The 23,236-nt window shown below is 34.2% G+C and overlaps 1 protein-coding gene and 1 long non-coding RNA gene across 3 annotated transcripts; one reads left to right on the top strand and one right to left on the bottom strand.

Annotated features, from left to right (window-relative positions):
* Positions 1-1,984: 1,984 nt before the first annotated feature.
* Positions 1,985-8,049, top strand: LOC114194060 (uncharacterized). Its single transcript, XR_014984043.1, has 3 exons — positions 1,985-6,827; positions 7,663-7,716; positions 7,805-8,049. It is a non-coding gene; the product is annotated as an uncharacterized LOC114194060 (long non-coding RNA).
* Positions 8,050-9,783: 1,734 nt separating this feature from the next.
* Positions 9,784-22,598, bottom strand: LOC114193586 (TOM1-like protein 3). Of its 2 annotated transcripts, XM_028083449.2 has the most exons (10): positions 22,436-22,598; positions 21,819-21,981; positions 14,253-14,331; positions 13,886-13,981; positions 13,447-13,560; positions 12,927-13,075; positions 12,143-12,224; positions 11,456-11,541; positions 11,169-11,363; positions 9,784-10,587 (listed from the first exon to the last, which is right to left on the bottom strand). In XM_028083449.2, exons 2-10 carry the CDS (start codon positions 21,926-21,928, stop codon positions 9,969-9,971), a joined length of 1,530 nt encoding a protein of 509 aa, XP_027939250.1. In that variant the 5' UTR covers positions 21,929-21,981; positions 22,436-22,598; the 3' UTR covers positions 9,784-9,968. The 2 variants fall into 2 exon arrangements, with proteins under 2 accessions (XP_027939250.1, XP_027939251.1); XM_028083450.2 differs by lacking the exon at positions 14,253-14,331 and having other exon boundaries at positions 13,886-13,946; positions 22,436-22,597.
* Positions 22,599-23,236: the final 638 nt, after the last annotated feature.

The raw sequence follows: 23,236 nt of genomic DNA, 5'->3' as shown, positions 1-23,236 counted from the left end.
ATTCATTCTTCTTCTTGCCATTACTTTTCTCTCATAATAACACTCTAAAGCCACAATTTATATATATATATATATATATATATATATATATATATATATATATATATATATATATATATATATATTATTCATCATCAATTAATCGTGTTCAACCAAGTAAAGTGATCTAAGGCAGTCAGATTAAATTTGGCCTAAACATAAATATATTTTAAGATTAAATATATTTTAATACTATATTATAAGCTTCTAGAAATCAATTTTATATGTTAACATGTTTCTATGCGATCTTTTCTTTCTCTAGATTCCATTTGAATAGTTAAATACAACTATATCCCAGTGCTTTAGTAGCAACATATATAAATCATGTTAATTTAGAATATGTTTTAAAATTTAATTGGATATTTCCATACAACTCAACTAGAAATAAAAATTGTGTAAATTTTCTATGTCCTTTAAATGTCTGTTTAAATGTCTGTTAGGAGAAACCGACACAGATCTTGAGGTACAATCAAAAGGAAAAGAAGACTTAGACCCTAGAAAAAAAGGAAGCTGAAGGTCTTGCCCATTCTTGCCAAAGTCGGAAAGAAGGTGATAATATGCAACTTTAACAAGTTTTATTTGGTCAAGCATACATTTCAGGTAATTATAACATGTCTGTCATCATGCCATTACAAATCATTGTATTTAAATTCCTAATCATATACAATAATTAAGGTGACAAATAATTTTACTAATAGGTGTTGTTTCTTCTCTGTGTAGGCAAACTGTAAATGTTTACAAGAATGTGAAGATGAAGATTGAGAGAGAAGTTTGTTTTCCCACATGTATATCAATAAAGAACATAGTTTGTCTCGCTTTAAGGAGGTTGAGGTCAATGGCATCCCAATTAAGATCAAGTATTGTGATACTTGCATGCTCTACACACCTCCTTGTTGCTCACACTGCTCGATCTGTAATAATTGTGTGGAAAGGTTTGATCATCACTGTCCTTGGGTTGGGTAGTGTATTGGACTAGTAAGTTGGATCTTTGGCACTTCTGAGGTAATCAATGAAAATATATTTCTGTTGTGGAAAACGGGAAAGCTGGTAGAACAGAGGAGAAGAAACACACCTTGTATTTAACTATAGTTGATTTCATCCATGCAATGCTCTCTGGGGATATTGTTATAATAGTTTATAATTAAATAAATTTTTACAGTACATTGGGTAATCCGATTCATCTTTCAAGTAAATGACAAGACTTCCGGCTGGATATTTAGTGGTAGAGAGATTTATTCATTAAATAAATACCAAATAAAATTTGAATGTACTCATTCTCTTGTATTGATGATAGTCAACATCCATAAGCAGATTTGTAGGCCAAAGTTGTTCAGGAGATCAATGAGAAGGTTCCACGTTACATGGTGGGCTTACTCCTTCCTTTCTGTTAGCTTTTGTTGAGTGTTTAGGAAAAATCAGTTTTCATAAAAATGTGTTAAAAAGGTTAATTTTAATAGAGTTTTTATTGCATTTAGTTTGTTACTTAAGAATTCCCCTTTTTAGAATAAATTTGCTTTGTTTGCCAGCAGTCCATCTTGTTCATGTGCCAAGTCCATTTTTATAGGTCTGGAACAGCATCCAACACAAATTCTGACTTAGGTCTGCTATTGCCATATGAATTCTCTGTTGTCATAGATCAGATGCCAATTGAGTTCATGAATATTTTCATTTAGTATTGCACTTATTACATTGGGGACTAGCTACATCTATTGCTGGCACCATTCTGATTCTGCATTCACGTTCTGATTTATGCTGCCACATGGTTAATAAAGGAGTACCACAACCACTCTCTTTATCATATCTATGAGAGAAGAGATGACAGCCATGGCAAAGAGTGTGAAAAGAGAGAGATTAGAAGAGAAGAAGATAGGTAACGAGGGGGAAGAACAGATCTGCAGCGTGATGCAGAGCCAGAGCTCGTGAGAGAAGCAAGAGAAAGGTAAGAAACTGGGTTCTATTATTGTTGTTGTGTATATTACAGTAAGGGAAAAACCCAAACGGGTTTTATAGAAAAAGGGGAAAAGGGGTTACAAAGAAACCCTAGATTACTGATTGAATCAGTAATCAATTATAGAAAGGGGGAAAACGAGAAATCCTAAGGGGTTAGGGTTTCAATATCCTCCCCTTAAGCTGGATGGTGAAGCACTTTCGTAAAAATGTCGGCAAGCTGGTCATTGGAGCTGATAGGGAGAAGACGGAAGAGATTGTTCTGTAGGCGCTCGCGAATCATATGACAGTCAATGTCAATGTGTTTCGTTCGTTCGTGGAATGAGGGATTCTGAGCAATATGTCTGGCGGCCTGATTATCACAGTAGAGAACCGGAGGTGGATCAAGTTGAATGCAGAGGTCATGAAGAATATAGTTAATCCACTAAATCTCACAAGAGGTAGTTGTGAGAGCCCTGTACTTGGCTTCAGAAGATGATCTGGAAACAGTGATCTATTTCTTGGATTTCCATGAGATGAGGGACTCTCCTAGGAAGACACAGTAACCAGTGATACTGCGTCTCGTCTCAGGGCATGTGGTCCAATCAGAATCACTAAAGCCTTTAATTTGTAGATTAGTGTCTCTAGGGAAAAACAGTCCTCGACCAAGGTAAACCTTGATGTATCTTAGGATATGCTGGGCAGCTTGGTGGTGATAAGCAGTGGGTGCTTGCACAAATTGGCTGAGAAGATGTACAGAGTAGTTGATGTCAGGTCTAGAGTTCGTGAGGTAGAGGAGTTTCCCTATCAATCGCCTGTAGGAATCAGCATTGTATGAGGTATTGTTGGTGTCAAAGAGAGGCTTTGTGTCACTCATGAGAGGGGTTTGGCAAGGTTTGCTGTTAGTCATTCCAGTTTCATTTAGTATGTCCAAGGCGTACTTTCTTTGGCACATATGGATCCCTTTCTTGGTCCTTGAAATTTCAAAACCCAAATAGTATTTTAGTTTCCCTAGGTCCTTGATTCTGAAGGTCTGATGCAGAATACTTTTGGTCTTATTGATAATCTCCATAGAATTCCCTGCTAGAATAATATCATCTACATACACAAGTAAAGCAGTGAAAGTACTAGCAGTTTTATGTATAAAAAGAGAGTAGTCAGAATTAGATTGAGCAAAACCAAGTTTTAAGAGAAAATAGGAGAGTTTAGCAAACCACTGACGACTGGCCTGTTTTAGGCCATATAGAGACTTAGTTAGACGACAAACTTGTCCTTGTTTGAGAAGTTTCAGCCCTGGTAGAGGTGTCATTATAGACTTCATCATTTAAATCTCCATGTAAAAAGACGTTATCAACATCAAGTTGATATATGCACTAGTCCTTAGCAGCTGCTATAGCTATAATGATTCTTACAGTTGTGAGTTTAGCCACAGGAGAGAAAGTGTCAAAGTAGTTTATTCCCTCTTGTTGGGAATATCCCTTCACAACCAATCTAGCCTTATGTCTCTCTATACTTCCATCAACAATATACTTGGTCTTGAAAACCCATTTGCAACCTATGGGCTTCTTTCCATTTGGGAGATTGGTGAGATACCAGGTTTTGTTGTTTTCTAGAGCTTGTATTTCCCTGTTCATAGCATCCCTCCATTCTTTAGTTTTGCTAGCTTCAGTATAGGACTGTGGTTCGTGGTTGGCAGTGATGGTGAGAGTGTAGTAAAGATGCTCCTTTGATAAACCATCATAAGAAACAACATAATCAATAAGATAAGCAGTTTTATAGTTTGCCTTAATTTGATTATTATGTTTAAGCTGACAGGAGTTATTGATAGCGAAGGAACCATTAACCTGATAGTCCTTTAGATAGTGAGGAGGCTTTCTATCTCTTTTGGATCTTCTCAAATCCTGAATGTTGTCTTTTGTGTCACTCTGTTCATATGTCGTATTCTCAGTTGTCTTGTCTTCTTCATCATCAGTAGTGCTATCATTATCCTGAATTTCTCCTGTAGGATTATTAAGAGTAATATGGTCCCCCCTGATATTGATATGGGAGTCATTTAAGAAACTAAAATCATGATTCATGTGATTATTTCTTTCAGCAATAGTGGTTTCCGTAGAGCTGTAGGGAAAAATGGTTTCATAGAACAAGGCATTTCTACTTATAAAAATATCTCTAGATTTTAAGTCAAGCAGGATGTATCCCTTTATTCCACTTTTAAAACAAATAAAAACACATTTTCTTGCCCTAGGATCAAGTTTATTTCTATTTATATCAGGGGTAGAAGCAAAACTTAAACATCCAAAGGTTTTCAAATCAAGATAACTAGGAGATTTTGAATAAAGCATTTCATAGGGGGATTTATTTTTCAAAACAACAGAGGGTATTCTGTTTATTATATGAACAACATGGTTAACAGCATAAGACCAATAGCATTTAGGTATATTAGACTGAAAAAGCAAGCTTCTAGTAACATTTAAAATATGTTGATGCTTTCTTTCAACAACAGAGTTCTGCTGTGGAGTAGGAACACAACTCTTTTAGTGAATAATACCATATTTATTATAAAGATCATCATACTCAAACTCAAGACCATTGTCAGATCTGATGGTCTTAATATCCTTCTTAAACTGATTTTTAATGTAGATAACAAAATTTAACAGAAGGTTTCTGGTTTCTCCCTTAGAATGCATGAGAAAAATCCAAGTATGTCTAGATAAGTCATCTACAACAGTAAGTATTTATGCCCATGTATGGAAGGAATCGAGATAGGATCCCATATATCAACACAAATCAAAACAATTATCAGAAGTAGTAGTACTGTGAGGAAAAGGCAATCTATGTTGCTTCGAATAATGGCATATGTCACATATGTTGTTACAATAATCATGAACATAAGGAAAAGTTCTACAAATTTGTCTTAGAACATTATTACATGGGTGTCCAAGTCTGTAATGCAAGACATTTATGTCTTTCTTAGAGTAATTCATGGTAGTATTAACAAAAACATGATCTTGTGAAGTAGAGGTGTTTTCATCAAGGTAGTACAGCCCCTTTATCATGCTAGCATGCCCAATCATCTTGTATGAATGATTGTCCTATATCTGACATTGCTCACAAGAGAAAATTAGTTTACAATTTGAGTCCTTTATGAGAGTTGGAACAAATATTATATTGCAAGAAAATTCAGGAATGTATAACAAATTAAAAATGATCAAAGATTCTGAAAAATTCTTAGTTCCAGCAAATTCAGCAATAACAGTAGAATTGTTAGGTAATTTGACAGTAACAAGCTTAATTCTGTAAAAACTAGAAAATTGACTTAAGTCATGGGTCACATGGTTTGTGGCCCTTGTATCAAGGATCCAAGTTTTACCTTGCTGATTCTTGTGGGTTGAGGCATTGTTGCTGAAGCTCTGGATGTGGCTGACGGAGTGCTTTGGCTCATCTTTGTCATCTAAAATCTTCAGCAGCCTTTGAATATGTTCAATGCTCAAGGTTGTATTGGCAGCACCTTCCTCTGGAGTATGATCAGAGGGCTTTTGAGATTCAAGATTGACATTGAGGTTGCACATCTGTTGAGCATTAGAATTTTTATTACTGTAGGACCCTTTATCTTGTTTTGTCCTTTGCTTATACCATGGAGGATATCCATGTTTTGAATAACACTCCTTTGTAGTGTGGTTCATTTTGTGGCAGTAGGTGCATTGCTTTCCTTGGTTAGGATTTTTGCCTCTGCCTCTTCCTTGTGTTCGAGACCCATTGCCTCTTTCTTGACCTCTCCAAGAAGCTTGTTCTTGGCTTCTATATCTTTTGTCAGTTGCATTCATGAGAACTTTGTTTTCATTAGCCAGATTTCCAAAACCATTGCCCTTTCTTTCTTGCTCAACAGAGAAGAAAACAAGAGAGAAAACTTTGTTTATGCTAGGTAGAGGTTCCATGAGCAATATCTGAGTTCTGACACTGCTGTAGCTGTCATTTAATCCTTTTAGAAAACAAATGGCATGTTCAGTCTCCCTCTGTTTCAAGAAAACTCTGGACAAATCACATTCACAGGGCTTCCCACAGGTGCAGTTGGGTATTGGTCTCAAGAACTCCAGTTCTTCCCATAACTTCTTTAATTCTGTAAAAAATTGACTTATGCTTCTATCTCCCTATCTGATAGAGTGAACTTCTTGTAATAGATCATAGATTTGAAAGTAGTCCTCTTGAGAAAATCTTTCCCTTAATTCCTCCCATAGTTCTTTAGCAGAATCTATGTACATTACACTCTCTGCAATATCTGGTGCGAGAGTTCTCATAATCCATGAAAGAATCATCACATTACATCTTTCCCTGGCTTCATAGTTTGGATCAGTGGATAGAGGTGTTTTAATGCGGCCATTAACAAACTTCGGCTTATTCTTGGAGAGCAAGACACGTTGCATGTTCCTGCTCTAAGAAACATAGTTATTATCATTTAAAATATTAGAAACTAGAACCAAACCTAGATTTTCTCCAGGGTGCAGGTAGAAGGGACTGGTGGGTATGAGGGATTAATCAAGATCAAAGTTCTTGGCCTTTTGGCTGGTGTATTCTGGTTTTGTTTCAGATTTCTCATCCATGATTCTTCAAAAAAGATGCCAAGAATCACGTTCTCGGCAGAAAGAAATTGAAAAACGGAAGCACAACAGGTTAGAAACTTGCTCTGGTACCATAAAGGAGTACCACAACCACTCTCTTTATCATATCTGTGAGAGAAGAGATGACAGCCATGGCAGAGAGCGTGAAAAGAGAGAGATTGGAAGAGAAGAAGATGGGTAACGAGGGGGAAGAACATATCTGCAGCGTGATGCAGAACTAGAGCTCGTGAGAGAAGCAAGAGAAAGGTAAGAAACTGTTTTCTATTATTGTTGTTGTGTATATTACAGTAAGGGGAAAACCCAAACGGGTTTTATAGAAAAAGGGGAAAAAGGATTACAAAGAAACCCTAGATTACTGATTGAATCAGTAATCAACTATAGAAAGGGGGAAAACAAGAAACCCTAAGGGGTTAGGGTTTCAATAGTTAATGCACACTACTTCTGGTCAATATACCATTGCTTCTGGATTTAATTCAATATACCACCGCACACTGCTGCCATTCAGACACACGCATATTGCATTCATGTTCAAAACTCAAGTCTGATTTTAGCATATACATTGTTGCAGTAAATTATGTTGCCTTTTTCAAATTTCATTTATCATTTTGCACCTATTACATCCTAACTTACATTCATTCACGCATAAAGTTCTGCTGCATTAGTTACATATTGAATTAGGTCCTGCCATTGTTGGAGTATCTACATTTGCATCTGCATCTCTGCATACACTCAAATATGCCCATGCACTCATATTTCATTGCCATCTTGATTCTGCATAGCATTTTACCTATGTTGTCACAGTCTGATTTGCATTGTTGTCACGTGCATAGTAAAATATGGTTCTGTTTTCACTCATTTTGCTGTTGCAATCTCTACTTTCTCTACTGCCATCTTTTCAATTCACATTCATGTTCTAGATTTGGGTTCTGCATACATATAGATGCCATATAATTTTGCTGCTATCAAGAGTTGTGTTGTCACTATTGTAATCTGTTTCTCTGCTGCCACTGCTCACTGATCCTGCAATTATATTTCAATTTCATCTTTAATCTGCATTGAGTTTTTGCTGCTGCTATCACAGACTAGTTTTGCTGCACTTTGGAATCATCTGAAATATAGACCAATATTTCTCAATGTGAGTTTACATGCTTTTAAATCTTGGTTGGTGAAAAGATTATGCTAACTCATTGTGTTGATTTCTCAAATATTCACAATCATTTCAGATTACCTATGAACATATTGGACAACATGCAACCAATGGAGGAGGTAGAAAACACAATTTAGAAGTTGATAACTCTATCTCACAGTACTATTGTAAGCAAATTGTAATTTTCTATGTTAGAATACATGGTGCAGGCCTTTCACAAAAGAGAGAATTAGAGAAAGTAAAAGACTAAAAATGTAAATTGTAATGAATGAATGAATGAAATGTTATATGATTAATCCATGAATATTATATTACAGTGTTTCCTACTTCTTCTGATGTGCTTAAAGTTCAGTTCTATTGAATTTTTATTTGTTCCTTATTTAAATAACTCAATCTTTTTTCTAGACGAGCTAACTTCGTCAGAACGTTCTGAACTAGATTATCAAAACAAGATTAAGGATATGAAATCCTTAAATCTTCCTCTCAATGGTTAGAAGCTTCCCAATATACTTTTCCTTAGCTTTCTTTTCGATTGATGATTATAGTTTTGTTCATGTGCTAAGACAACAATCATTTTACCTTTTACTAAGAACATTCTTAATTGTTGGTCTTATAGAGAGTTCTCATTTTAGATTATCAATTTAACAAATTATTTGCAATTCAATTTCAATATTTATCTTATTTATGAAAGGCCATTTTGTTTATAATTGTAGGGACAGTCTCACAACTTTTCAAATTGAAATAAAACATTAGAAAAAGTTTGTGAGGAGCTTGAAAAGAAAATCTCTTTGGTCCATAAGATTTGGAAGACATATACAAGATTGTGATTAATAGTTAGTTCCTCATTTGAAACTTACACAGTTGAATTGTTCCATCGTCCTACATTCCTTCTATTCAATATAAAAGTTTTGTACATTGCATTCCATCCATTCAATATAAAAAATTTTGTACATTTTTGGACAAGTGTTTTTCATCGGGGAACTTCTTGACATAAAAGTTTTTGGAATTTTAAAAATTTAAAAAGTATTTCATATAAATTTGGCAGTTTTTAATTATGAAAATATAATATATTTTGTGGCGGTTTTTAACCATAAAAAAAATGATACATTTTGTGGCGTTTTAACCATCAAAATATAATACATTTTATAACGATTTTTAACCGTCAAAACATGATATCTTCTAAAGCGGTTTTTAACCGTCAAAATATGATACATTTTGTGACAGTTTTTAACCGTCAAAATATGATAAAATATTATAAAATGAAAGTAAATTTTATAGCGGTTTTTAATCGTTGATAATTTTTTTCTTTTCTGACAGCAATACCAACAGTAATTTTTTTTTTTGTCACAAACTGTTTTTGACATGCGTTATTTTGACAATTTTTTAAACTGTCAGAAATTTCATTTGTGATGATTTTTAACTGCCAAAATTTATAATTTTAACCGCTACAAATATCAACTTTTTTTGTATTGGTGGATAGGTTCACTTGTAAAAAAAAAAAAAAACCCTTATAAACTTCAATAAATTAAATAAAATGATAATATAATAATTAATCAAATTGAAAGTCTACTCAACTTGAAAGTGGCCAATTGTTTTATTTAAGGTTTTAAATTGCAGTCCATTCATACCGTCAATTTCGTAGTGTTTGTGGATATTGAGAAAATTTTAAACAAACGTAGCTTATACAATAACAATTTCGAGTCTATTGTAGGGCACAAAAACTTTGATATTATGGCTAAAATATAGTTTTTAACCATTTAGTAAAACTTTCTTTGTAATTAGTCTATCTTGAATTAAGTTGTACTTACGAAAATTCTTATATTGGACTTGATTGACCTTTCAAGTCACAGGTCATGAAGATTTTAAAATTGCTACCGTTATATTAAGGAGTTTAAAACATCATTAACATCTCTGGAATACCCTAACTTCAGAATCATGTAACTTAGTCGACCCCGTCACTCAATTATTTATAGACCATGATCAACTACGGTGCTTAGCCATTCCAGACAAGTTTACCATTGCGTACCAAAAGAAAAATTGAATAAATCGAAAATATGACCGATATTCAAGATTATCTGCAATATATGCATATCAATGTACTAATTACATAGGATACATGAACGGGAAAATCATATTCAAAAATAACTGAAGACCGCTAAAATGGGACATTGGAGTGATCAGAAGAAAACCTGATTCATAGCATTCATAAGTTGCACCAACACAAATACAAACAAAAACTCTCAAAATCGCCTACTACTGGGTTTAGAAGGGGTTTTGGATTTTGCAAAGTCCAGTAGATCTTTAAAAAGGACATCTTCTGGCTTATCTTGTTTGGTTGGAGTAGACGAATACAGAGATAGATTCTGGGTTTTTTCCAACAAGTTGTCATTTGAGGAACTGGACCCAAAACTCGAAAGAGACATACCTTGTTGCTCAGAAAACTGATGTCTGGGATAAAACATTGAATGTGGTTGTGGACGGAAGCCAGAAGATTCTGTTTCCCGAGGAGTTGGAGTAAGGATTTCCGAGGATTTGTTGATGACAGATGTTTCTTCAGACACAGGCTGCTTGCTTAAAATTGGTGATGAGGAACAAGGCGGAAAGGAAGACAGTGTTGTAGTGGCTGAGGCAGGATTATTGGAACTAGAATGAGAGGGCTCGACATGTGAAGTTGGTTCAGAAAGTTCATGGGATCCTTCTATTGTGTACACATCACCACTGAGAAAATCAACCATACCAATATCAGAGTACACTGGTTTCATTGGTGGCGGTGGTGGGGGAAGAATTGGGTTTAGTCTCACCGGTTGTACATTGTTATTGACTTGTTTCCGTCTCTGTGCATTGGTACCACGTGATGACCTGCACTCAAGGTAATATAAACTCGTAAATACTTTCTAAATTGAGAAAAAAGAAAAGAAAATGAAGGAGGAAATATCTATCAACCAGTACATCAATTATACAATAAAAGGTTAACTACCTTTTTAGTCTTTGAACTTTGACATGGAATTAGAATGTTTATCCAAAATTTTGATTCATTTTGATCTCTAATCTTTTAAAATGAATGGATAACTTAATTATGTTAAAATTTTTTGTGTCAAACATGTCTGATACTAACATTTGAATTGTTTACCACATGTGACATGTTCTCTCTCAATTCAATGTCATATGGAAAATACGTTTAACATGTCAAAAAAGTCTAAAGTACTTGAGATAAAAAAAAATTATATCCATTCATTTTTAAAATTTAGAATCAAAATGTATAAAAATTTCGAACAAAAACGAATTTCAATTTAACGTTAAAGTTTAGGAACTAAAAACATACTTAACTCTAAAATAAATCATGTTTTAGACATGTAACGAACATGCTCTCATATAACAGACATAATCCACTACGAGAAAATAACTTTTGTAACGAGTTCAATATAATACTGCAATTTAACCTATGGGCCAGTTGGGCAAAATCATCGTCTGACTCCTCTTCCTCTTCATTCTTTACATTTACAGGTGGCAGAACTGGTGTTTCTAATACTCTTGTGACTGTAACAGGAGTTGCTTTTACAATATTGTCATGTTGCCTAAGCACTCGCTGAAGACTGTCATTCAGTGCCAACCCCTGACATAAAAGTTGCTCATCCCTGAAAAGAATCAAACATTACAGTCATTCTTGTTATATGTTGTTAATTATAGTGACAAAAATGGAATTGGTCATCTTAAACAATATTCTTACATAGTCTCATTCACAAGATGCAGGACACGCTTTTGGTAAGAACGGCATTGGTCAACAAGGTCAACAATCACCTCCTCCTTCACAACCTGCATATTTTGTCCAGAATTTTAAGAAAGAAATTAATATTGATGACTTTTTTTCTAGCCAATAAGCTAAATCGAGAAATAAAAAAATCAAATTTTTGAAAATAAATAAAAATTAAATTTCATAAATATTCACTAGATTTCGACAAGTCATTTAAATATGATGACTTGTCTAAATAACAAAATATATATATATATATATATATATATATATATATATATATATATATATATCAGCACAAACTATTTAAAAAATGAATAGAAGTACTAAAAAGTTTATTAAGAATTAATTATATAAAAAAATTAAATTACAATTACACAATACCTTTTCTTTAGAAAACAGAAACATCACTTATATAACTTATGTAATCATATCATTCTACATATCATTTTACATTTACCAATTAGTTTATCAGTAATTTTACAAAACACTTTTAATCCAGCTAGTTATCAGTTACTAGTCACCTTTTAGTTAGTTTTGCCAAACAACTTTAAATAACAACAAAATTTAAAAATATATTGTTCATAAATAATCATAGCTGAATAGAGATAATGTAGTAGTCGGATAGTAGATAAAGGACAACAACATAAAAAGTTACACCACCTCAGAACTTTTAGGATCCAAGGCATTAATCATTTCACTCAATACATCGGCTAGTCCTTGAGCATTCTGAATCTCTGGCAAACTGATAACAAGAAAGTTCAGGGGATAAACACCAATACAACTTAAGAAAGAGAATATCCATGCAGTAGATGCTAGTTTACATTTTTACAAAATAAAATAAAATAATTTCCTCCTATGGTCCCTTGCGAGATATGGGCAGAAGTTGCCAATGGAAGAATTTCATAATTGTGAAAATTTCATTATCAGGCAACAGTAATCGAAAAGTAGGTTTGTTCAGAGTTATGAGAAATTTCGTTTTTTCTTATTAACTTTAAAACCATGACCATAATCCAGAACTTACGGGTACAAAAAGTAAAAACAGCGGAAAGGACCGAAAGAAGATAAAATGACAATGAAAAATATTCTGGTAATGATATATTATGATGTGATACAAAATACAAAGAACTAACCTCAATTTATAGTACAGTTATACTAGATTGCTAATCCAAATTAAATATTAAAATATATCATGAAATATAAGAAAATATGGGAACAATTCAAAGTGAACCTCTAAAAATATGGTAGAGTATTTAATTTTCTAATTCTAAGATACTATATTATGAGCCATTTTCTCGATATGCTAAAACCTTTTACATGAAATTGGGTTTATAAGGATGGAAAAACAAACTTCGTAATCTCATACACGATGTGCAATGACTGAAATTATAAGCCACGAAAAAAAAAAGGTTACAACAGTAAAAAATGATGCAGTTAAAAAAAGTACCTAAGGCCAGATGCATCAGACTGCATAGAAGCCTGAATAGCAGCAGCATCATATTCTGCAGCAGCAATATGAGCAACTGACTGGCTTTGGGGAGGCGTGAAGAAAGGAACACTATTCTCTTCTCGTGGGGGAAATTGAACACCAGCAGACTGCCAGTTATTTAAGAAGTACATAGCAGAAATAAAATATCAATGTTTTCTGAAGAAATTTCTACAATGCAACAACTTAGTAAAAATATTCTTGGCAGAGCATGAGGAAACACTGATGACATTCGGAAAATCAACTGAGACATGTGATGGAGAGATACAGAAAAAGTTGTTGAATGATCGACAAGTCTCAAAAGCATGTTCCAGACAGGTGTAAAAAATTAACAGTCTAAATAAAACATCATCATTCATCACAATAGGAGTGTGTACCAATAGAAAATTAAAAATGTCAATATGTATCAGTTTATAATAGTAATGTCACTTGGAAAAAGTAGAATAACACTTGAAATGTCGAAATTTACAAGAGCAATCACCTTTAATTCATTATATGCTGCATGGTATTGGGGATACCTTCCATTCGGTCCACCAAAAGCTTCTTGCCATGTATCAATCAAAGTCAATATCTTTTCCCTCACACTTAAGTCAGGCTGTACAATAGAATTAAAAGAATGAAACACTTGGTGAGAGAATTTTCCCTTTCAAACATAACCGTTGCAGAAATTATAGAAAATTATGAAAGAAATATGCAAAAAATAGTTGGCACTTGGCACATCCAAGTCAAGCTGTAAACTAAGTTGATCAGTGTTCAAAAACTCATTGAAGCCTGTTGTGTGTACATTATAGGTAAGTAACCCCTGCAAGCACTCATTGAACCTAGGTATTACTGTGACTCTAGCATGTGGCCATGACCCTAAAATTTTCTCTTAAAAATAACAGTAAACGAAATACTCGGTATCAAAAGTCCAAAAATACCTTCTTCTTCACTATTTTAACCAGGTCATGTAAGATATCCCGCTCAATGATCTGAAATACACTGTCACCACAATTTTTACTAAGGGTTTCCAGAGCCTACATAAAATATTTGAATACAAAAATATCCATGTCAGGTAATCATAGTTTTTTATGTTATCACCATTTGGAAGCAATTTAATTATAGTATCTTTCATGCAGACAGAATGACATGTCTGAGGACTTTTACATAATTTACACCATTTGCAAAATTTTAGTAAAATAGAATATAACTTAATTCATAATATCAAATTGAATGAAATGCTTAATAATTTTGTAGTTAAAGAAAGTACTGACAAAAATGGAAAGTTCTATTTTGAAAAATACTGACAAAAAGAGCCAGAAGTTGTATTTTGGGATTTTTACTGCTCATTCGCTTCTTAAGTATCTTTATTGCATCCTTTGCTTGCCTGCAAATTCAATCAGTTCACCAACAAAGATGAGGAAAATGCTAAGGAATCCCCGCAAGAAAAAATCGAAATAAGGGTTGAAGCAATTTTATACTTGAGACCAAAATCTAAAAAGTGAAATAAACTCAAAATAATCTTATTCCGCTTGGAGTCCTCCTATTCCGATGAAGGTTGACTAACCAATAGATTTCGAATATGTTATAATTATAGAAATAAGGAACTAATTCTAGATTTTATATATATATATATATATATATATATATATATAGGAACATTTATATTTACTCCTGTATCATATATATGTTATTAGAAGATATCAAATCTCCTCCATTTCTTGTATCTTTTTCTTTTTCTCAATATAACTAAAGCACCATGTTGTTTCAGAAATACAGTTTCAGCTTAATGTTTCTCTCTTTCCTAGAATTTAACATGACATCAAAGCCTTTTCCAAAACAGTGTTGGCCAGGTAAACCCACTATCTCCAGAGAATTTCTCTCTTTTTTGTGAACTTTTCTCCCAGGTTCACATTCACTATCTTGCCGTTGCCTACTGACAGCCAACCTTTGTCAAGGTCGCCTCCTCCCTGCTCTCCTTGTTAAGACTTGGTCTAATGCAAGTTTACAAGCACTAGACTATCTCTTTGTGGACAAGTTTTTGATGATTACAAATATAATTATGTTATTATGAACATTCTAACATGTGTTTTGTTTACAATGAGATTATAATATATAAAAAATAGAAAATGTCAATCTTATCTTCATCCTTACGCTAGATGATCTATCATATACTCTATAATATCAAAGGCAACTTGAAACTAATTCAAGTCGATTTTAGTTCTATCTTTGAAAGAAGTACTTATAGACGAATGATTTCAACACACACACACACAAGCCTACTGTGAATGAAATTTAACCTTCTATCAAGATGTTGACTACACAAGCAAAGTATTAGATGATATAATATTTTGTTTAGTAGTTGGGCTCAGCCCATTATGTATTTCTAGGTTTGGCCCATTATCAATATAAATAAACTATCCTTTGTGTAGGGTTTACACAAGGGAGATTACTCCCAAACCTTTTCATCTTATTTTACATGGTATCTAGAGCTTAGGTTAGTTTACTGCAGCCACTGTCCAGCCGCTCATTGCCGCCGCTTCTGCCGCCGTCGCCGGAGCTGCAGTTTTGACCGACGACCAGACGGTTTTGTTCGTCTCGGCCAGGCGACTCCAACGCCGCAGAGATCGCCGCCATCGGAGCTCTCACGCGCCTCCACGCGCCACCGCAAGCTCCGGCAGCCGCCCACCCTCCACCACGGGTGACGGCGCGTCGCCGGTCGTTTTCTGCACCGATCAACTTCGCCTGAGTCGCCTTCTTGAGCTCTTTCTGAATCTGTGGTTGTTGTTTCAATCGGAGCACCTTGAATTTTTAAGGTTTCTCTCTCTATGGCTTCTTCCGCTGCCAATTCGGGTGTGTCGTCTTCAAGCACTCTGCTGTCTGAACCCTCTGTTTATACCAACTACGTCAATGTGCATTTATCCATTGACAAGTTGGATGGCACAAATTACGCGACATGGGCATCCGATATCAAACTTTGGCTCAAAAGTCAAGGATATGAAGATCATCTCACCCAAAGTGTAACTACAGTTGTTGCAGATGAACTTTCCCGCTGGACGAAAATTGATGCTCAGTTATGCATCGTCATTAAGTCCACTATTAACTCTTCGCTGAAACAAATGTTTCATTTATATGAAACATGTTCAGACGTTTGGGTACAGGCCAAGTTGTTATACACCAATGACACTCAGCGTCTATATGGTGTTTGTCAGGATTTTCTCACGGTTGTTGCTCCGCGGAGTCCTGGTCCCATGGCTAAACATTTGGGCAAAATTCATGCCCTTCTCCATGAGTTTAATGAGTTATTGCCTCTGGCCTCCACTCCAGCCGAAAAACTTGAGCAACGGTCAAAGTTCTTTATGTTGTTGGCATTACATGGTCTTTCTGATGAATATTCTCATGTTCGCGACCAGATTCTGGGGTCTCCTGTTGTGCCCAACTTCACTGCTACTAGTTCTGCCCTTTTACGTGTGCCAAGAAAACAAATCATTGATACATCTACTTGTGCTGATGATTCCTCAGTCTTGGTCTCTCAGTGGGATGATCGCAATCGTTCTCGCAATCCGGGAAAGGGACGACCGAAGTGTGACTATTGTGGCAAATTAAGCCACAAGATTGACAAGTGTTGTGCTCTTCATGGACGTCCTCCTCGATCTACTGCAGTGGTTCACTCTGATCCTCCTCCCCGATCAGCGACTGTGGATCTTGCTTCATCTGATACCGCAGGGCACCCTGCCATTTTCAACGACTTTCTCAAATGGTATGAGGAATGTCAGAGTTCTAGTTCCACTACATCTGCCTCTGTTGCACACACAGGTACATCATTTGTTGGCCTGACTTTGTTGGCCTAATTCATAAATCTTTATATGGCCTAAAGCAGTCTCCTCGGGCCTGGTTTGGAAAATTCAGTAGTGTTGTTCAACAATTTGGCATGTCTCGCAGTGAAGTGGATCATTCAGTTTTTTATCGTCACTCCAGTGCTGGATGTATCTACTTAATAGTATATGTTGATGACATTGTTCTCACCGGAAGCGACAACTTTGGCATCTCCCTCTTAAAGCAACATCTTTGTCGTCATTTTCAGACCAAAGATCTTGGAAAACTCAGGTATTTCTTGGGTATTGAAATAGCACAATCCAATAGTGGTATTGTCATATCTCAGAGGAAATATGCATTGGATATTCTGGATTAGAAACACCCATGGATCCTAATATTAAACTTCTACCTAAATAGGGGGAGCCTTTCTCAGATCCTGAACAGTATAGACGATTAGTTGGAAAGTTGAATTATCTTACTGTTACTCGTCCTGATATTTCCTATGCTGTTAGTGTGGTGAGTCAATTCCTTAATTTCCCATGTGAAGAACATTGGAATGCAGTCATTCGCATATTAAAGTATATCAAAAGCTCTCCTGGAAAAGGTTTACTATATGATTCCAACTCTGATACAAAAGTTGTATGTTATTCAGATGCTGACTGGGCAGGATCTCCTTCCGACAGAAGATCTACTTCCGGATATTGTGTCTCGATTGGTGGTAATTTGATCTCTTGGAAGAGCAAGAAACAAAGTGTTGTGGCAAGATCTAGTGCAGAAGCGGAATATAGAGCTATGGCTTTAGCCACGTGTGAACTTGTTTGGCTTAAGCAATTGCTTCAAGAATTGCAATTTGGAGATGTCACTCAAATGACACTCAAATGTGACAATCAGGCTGCTCTTCACATTAGGTCTAATCCTGTCTTTCATGAGAGGACCAAACACATTGAAATTGATTGTCACTTCATTTGAGAAAAAATCCTATCCGGGGACATCAAGACCGAGTTTGTCAACTCAAGTGATCAATTAGCAGATATTTTCACTAAGTCTCTTCGAGGACCTAGAATTGATTATCTTTGTAACAAGCTTGGTACATACGATTTGTATGCACCAGCTTGATGGGGAGTGTTAGATGATATAATATTTTGTTTAGTAGTTGGGCTCAGCCCATTATGTATTTTTAGGTTTGGCCCATTATCAATATAAATAAACTATCCTTTGTGTAGGGTTTACACAAGGGAGATTAATCCCAAACCTTTTCATCTTATTTTACACAAAGCATGTTATCTCATTAACTGAATGTCAACAAGCCTACTGTGAAGGAAATTTAACCTTCTATAGCAAGATGTTGACTACACAAGCAAAGCATGTTATCTCATTAACTGAATGTCATTATTTGTTCTTAATGATCGGGTACCCCACTTTATCATTTCCTTTACATGTTTTTAGTATCATATGTTTTGTAAATAACCTCACAAATGGTTAAGATATTTCTCCTCAACCATTTGATTGTCTTTGTGGGATATCATCGCTTTCAAAAATGGTATCAATGTTTCTCTTTCGATCATCATAGGTATTTCATGTTTCTTACCATCCCTTTCTTTAAGTTTATTCCATATTACACAACTATACATTCTAACGACGACATATATAGTCACTTTTCCACAATTGTCAAACATCCTTCATTACCACATGACATCTTTTTCATAACTTGATACGCTTCTCCATTGCCTCTTTAGATATATCAAATTCGCTCACAACCTAATGAAATTCTAGTACAGGATCCATCGATGGATCATGTTTGATCCTTTCCTGACATCATCTTTCATACACGGTCTAGTGTCCCTTGAAAATAATTGGTTTGTTATTATTCAAAGAGGAATATGTACTACTTGTAACCCGTCTCCTGACTATACAAGCCTTATTTATCATCGGTTTTCCACCAAACTTTATATACTTGTTTGTTCTTGTTATCTTCTATTCCTATTCCTAAGCCTCTAGGTGAAGTTTTATCTCACCTAGAGTGACGACAACTAATGCTTGACAAGATGTGTACCCTTCAAAGTAGTGATAGTTGGAATTGATTCCACTTCCGGTAGTTATTCACAACTGGACTTTGTTTCAGCTTAACATCATAAATGTATTTCTACATGGTGATCTTGATGAAGAACCTTAGATGGAGCAACATTCTTAATTTGTTTCTTGAGGTGAGTCATCTCATATTATATGACGTCTATGCAGGTCCCTGTATGTTCTCAAGCAATCACTTTGTGCATGGTTTGGTCATTTTCAAACTATCATCCAACAATTTGAATTAATACAAAGTGATGTTGATCATTCTTTGTTTTATCATCATTCTCTCGGGGATGTGTATGTTAAGAATTAAAGTATGAGTCTTAGTCCTACACTGAGTAGAACTGAGAAAATTAAGCAATATATAAGAATAAAAGACTCAAATTCATAGTCTTGAGGTTTTGGGTTGGAAGTTATGTCGTAATCTTTTATATGACTTTTCTCAAGACTCATTGGTCTTAAATCTCCCCAATATCTTATATCTCCTCCTGAAGGACCTGACAATGATTTCAAAGTCGATGGTTCACCTTGGTGATTGATTTAGATGAGAACAGTATAGAGTGAGTAGTGAAGAAGTCATGTTTATTGAAAGGCTTCCAAACAGAGTCTTCACGCAATTGTGTCCCGCTATGACAAAACATATATAAATAATGGTCAACATTGAGGTACTCGTGGTTAAAAATATTTCCACTTGAGGAGAAGTTTAATAATGTGGAAGGGACAATCTACATTGAGTAAAAATCCAAGTCTGGGTCTAACTCCTACGTTCAATAGAAATAAGAAAGTTTAGCAACATATAAAAAAGAATACCCGCAAATTGTTTTAAGGTTTTGGATTAAAGCCTTTATATGGGTTGCTTCATGGCTCGTTGGTACCGAATCTTCACCGGAGTATTCCCCCTTAAAAGACCCAACAATGTCTATTGTATTGTGTATGTAGATGACATTGTTATTATAAGTAGTGATAAGGAAGGTATTGTACAACTAAAACTATTTTTCTCAAAATATCTAGAAAACAAGAACGTGGACACTTGTGATATTTCATTGGTATAAAAATGATAAAATCCAACGTGTATCAAGGAAAATATGCTCTCAATATTCTACAAGCAATGATGATAAATGCTAAATATGTAACAAACAATGACTCTGACTATCAAACTTGTACCTGACCAAGGAGAATCATACTTTTATCCAAACAGATACAAATAGTTGGTAAACTAAATTACCTCATTGTTACTTGTCCCAATATTGCCTTTGTAGTTTGTGTCATAAGTCAATTTTTAAACTCTTTTGTCAAGATCATTAGAATGCAATCGTAATCCTAAAGTACTCCTAAAAAATGCCTAATTTACGAAGATAAGAGAAATACTCAAATTGTTGGTTATCCTGACACTGACTAAGCACGCACACCGAGCGATAGACAATTCATTAGTATTGTGCTCTTGTTGGAGGTACTTTAAGAAAAGGGAAAGATAAGAGACAAAAATGCTATGGAAATATCAATTGCAAAAGTAGAAAATAAGGCAAAGACATTAGTCACTCATAAGCTGATATGGCTAAAACAACTCCTCAAAGAGCTCAAATTTAAAAATCCCAAATACATGTTGTATGCAATAACCTAACAACATTACACATAAAATCTATTCTTGTCTTTCATGAGAAGACCAAACATATTGAAGTAAATAGTCCTTTCGTAAGGAAAAAACTGGAGTGTGAGGACATCACAAATAGATTTGTCAACTCTAATAGTTGACTTATTCAACAAGTCTCTAAGGAGACCAACAATCGACTATATTTTAAGATGTTAAGCACATACAACTTGTATGCTCTAGATTGAAGGGGAGTATTATAATTATAAGAATAAGAAACTAAACCAATATAAACAAGAATATCTAGATTTTATATGTATTATGAGAAACGACTTTATTTATTCCAGGATCATATCTTTATTATTTAAGCATATCAAATGTTCTCTATTCATTGCATTGATTCCTTTTGTCAATATAAATAAAGCATGCGTATAGAAATACATTGTTTCAGCTTCTCTTTCCCAGAGTTTAACAGATGCAATTTTATCCCTCGTCTACAGTTGGTGTGGTTCTATTATTCATACTAAGTCCTTCCGCGGATATTGACACTATATTTTCAGAAAAGTGTTCCTCGTCAACAGCAGATTGACTAGGGGATTTAATTGTATCAATTCAGAAAATATTGGCCAACAGTGCTGCAACTGATAATGAAATGGACCACATCAAATACAAAGGAAACAAAGCATACCAAAAGTGTAACTAAACCTCATTATACTGCAAATTTAGAATCATAGGATGCAACCATTCTCTAGTGTTTTATAAGAACCTTTATACTCACCAACATACAATTCTCCAGCAATAAAATTCTTAATAGGTAAATATATCAGTTACATTAGCACCGTCCAAGATGGACTCCTAAAATTAATTTTGATGCAATCTCTAAAACATGATGGTCCCTAAATGCGAAAGAAAAGGGGTGTTTAGCATTTCATTAAGAAACAGTTCAACCCTTTCAAAAGGATAAGAAATAAAAATTAAGAAAAAACAGATATTGAGGTCAGTGCACCAGATACAGATGCAGAATAAAGGTGTTATTGTCCAATAACATGCACCATAGTGCTTGACTAATTCAATTCTCTAAACAACACAAAAGAATTTGTAGCAAACAAAAGAAAAATATCTTTCACGCCGTCCTACTCCCATGGAATTCTCCAAACCATAGTATAACCAGTAAAAGCAGAGTGGAAAATGTTTTTTTTTAAACAATCACTAAAAGATTTACTTTAATGTAGTTCTAGATCAATAAAATATAATTACAAGCATTGTTAACAAAGTTCAAGGCCAGTCAACAACTAGTTTCGTGTCCATTTCTTCATTTCAAAAAAAAAAAAATCCGCATAAAGCATATATAATAGAGTAGAATAATGGGTTAAAGAAATAAAATAAAACAAGAGAGATACCTAGGCTCCATATTAATGATATCACACAACTCTATGTTAATTGCCCAGTCTGGCCCAATCAGCATGTCACTAGTTGCCCTCTCAGCACAGGCTGATGCATTGTTAGCCATTTCTCTGTCCCTCTCTCCAGTCAAACTCAATTTTCAAATTTAATTCAAATGTTCTGCAAATTCGAACACAAAATTATATCATTAACAAGATTAAGCCAAAGTAAAATCATTAAAAATCAAACACCATAAAATAAACTTCGGACTGCACCATACACAATACTAGTTTTATCTGATCAGAGGTTTCACTCACAATCTACGATTCAGACAATCAAATTTTCTATTGAAAAAGTAAAAGAATGCAAAAGAAATTATCCACCCTGTTAGTCAAAATTATAATTGTAAACAAAAACTCAATTTGCTATTTAGCTCAAAATAATAACAATAACGTTCTTATTATTAAGAATTATAATAATATTGTCGAACCCCTGGAGAAATCTTAAAGCCTGAGAAAACATGAAAACGTTGTGCACAGAGCAATCGAAATTTCTGTCAGCGTGAGGCAAACGAAGGCAAACGAAACGACAAACCAGCAAATAGATCATAATGACGCAAAATTAACTACTTTACATGATCAGATGAAAAACCCGCCGATTAGTATTGAAAATGTAAAGCGAATTATTAGCGATTCGGATAATTGAATGAAGAATAAGGTAGCCATAGCTCTGGGATTGGGAAATGGGGATTGTTGGCGCCTTTATCAAGTGTGTGGGTCTGCTTCGTTTTTCTTTTTCTCTTTTTTGTGTCATTTTAATATTCAATTTTTCTAAGAAACTATTACTCGTTTCTCTATATACGTTATGTTGAGAACAAATTATTGTATAAAATATTATACAATAATATGCATTAAGTATTATGCTGAAAATACAATCGTTAATTACGTATGTTTATTATTTTTTTTATTGAGTTAAAATTGAGTTGTTGTAATACCTTTTATTATTTTATATTGATTTGTATATGAATTTTAAATTTAATACATTTTTCATTATTTATTTATTCCTTTTCTTTTGTTTTGTGTAAATTTGATATATTAAGAAAATTCAAGATATGTGAAGTTATGACTTAGAGAAGAATAATGAAATATAAATAATAAAGAATTTAAAGATTTTAAAGATTTTAAAAAGTAAAATGTAAGAAATGGGAGAGAATCATGTTTCCACTGATTTAGAAGGCAATAAATAGAAGAAAATAAGAAAAATAAATTTACTTATATTAAAGACTGTATTTAGAAGTGTTAAAAAAAGTCTCCTTCAATATAAAGATTAGATAGATAGTTAATATTAATATTAATATTAATAATTGTTTTAGACAAAAGTCTATATATTTCGAGTTTGAGCATTTAATATATATGTTTTTAGATGTTCCTATCAC

Source organism: Vigna unguiculata, chromosome 8 (genome assembly GCF_037176805.1).
Source record: "Vigna unguiculata cultivar grain cowpea cultivar isolate G323 ecotype 2 chromosome 8, ASM3717680v1, whole genome shotgun sequence".
NCBI lineage: Eukaryota > Viridiplantae > Streptophyta > Magnoliopsida > Fabales > Fabaceae > Vigna > Vigna unguiculata.
The sequence above is the reverse complement of the archived record's forward strand: the minus strand, read 5'-3'. Positions and strand labels throughout refer to the sequence as shown.

What these genes read in the sequence shown, in the direction of transcription:
- LOC114193586 (XM_028083449.2), bottom strand. Translation starts at nt 21,928, where the DNA reads ATGGCTAACAATGCATCAGCCTGTGCTGAGAGGGCAACTAGTGACATG. An exon ending in TTAAAATAGTGAAGAAGAAG is followed by an intron (nt 13,561 to 13,885) that starts GTATTTTTGGAC and finishes TCTATTGTACAG; the next exon opens with CCTGACTTAAGTGTGAGGGA. An exon ending in TCTGATGCATCTGGCCTTAG is followed by an intron (nt 12,225 to 12,926) that starts GTACTTTTTTTA and finishes TCTTGTTATCAG; the next exon opens with TTTGCCAGAGATTCAGAATG.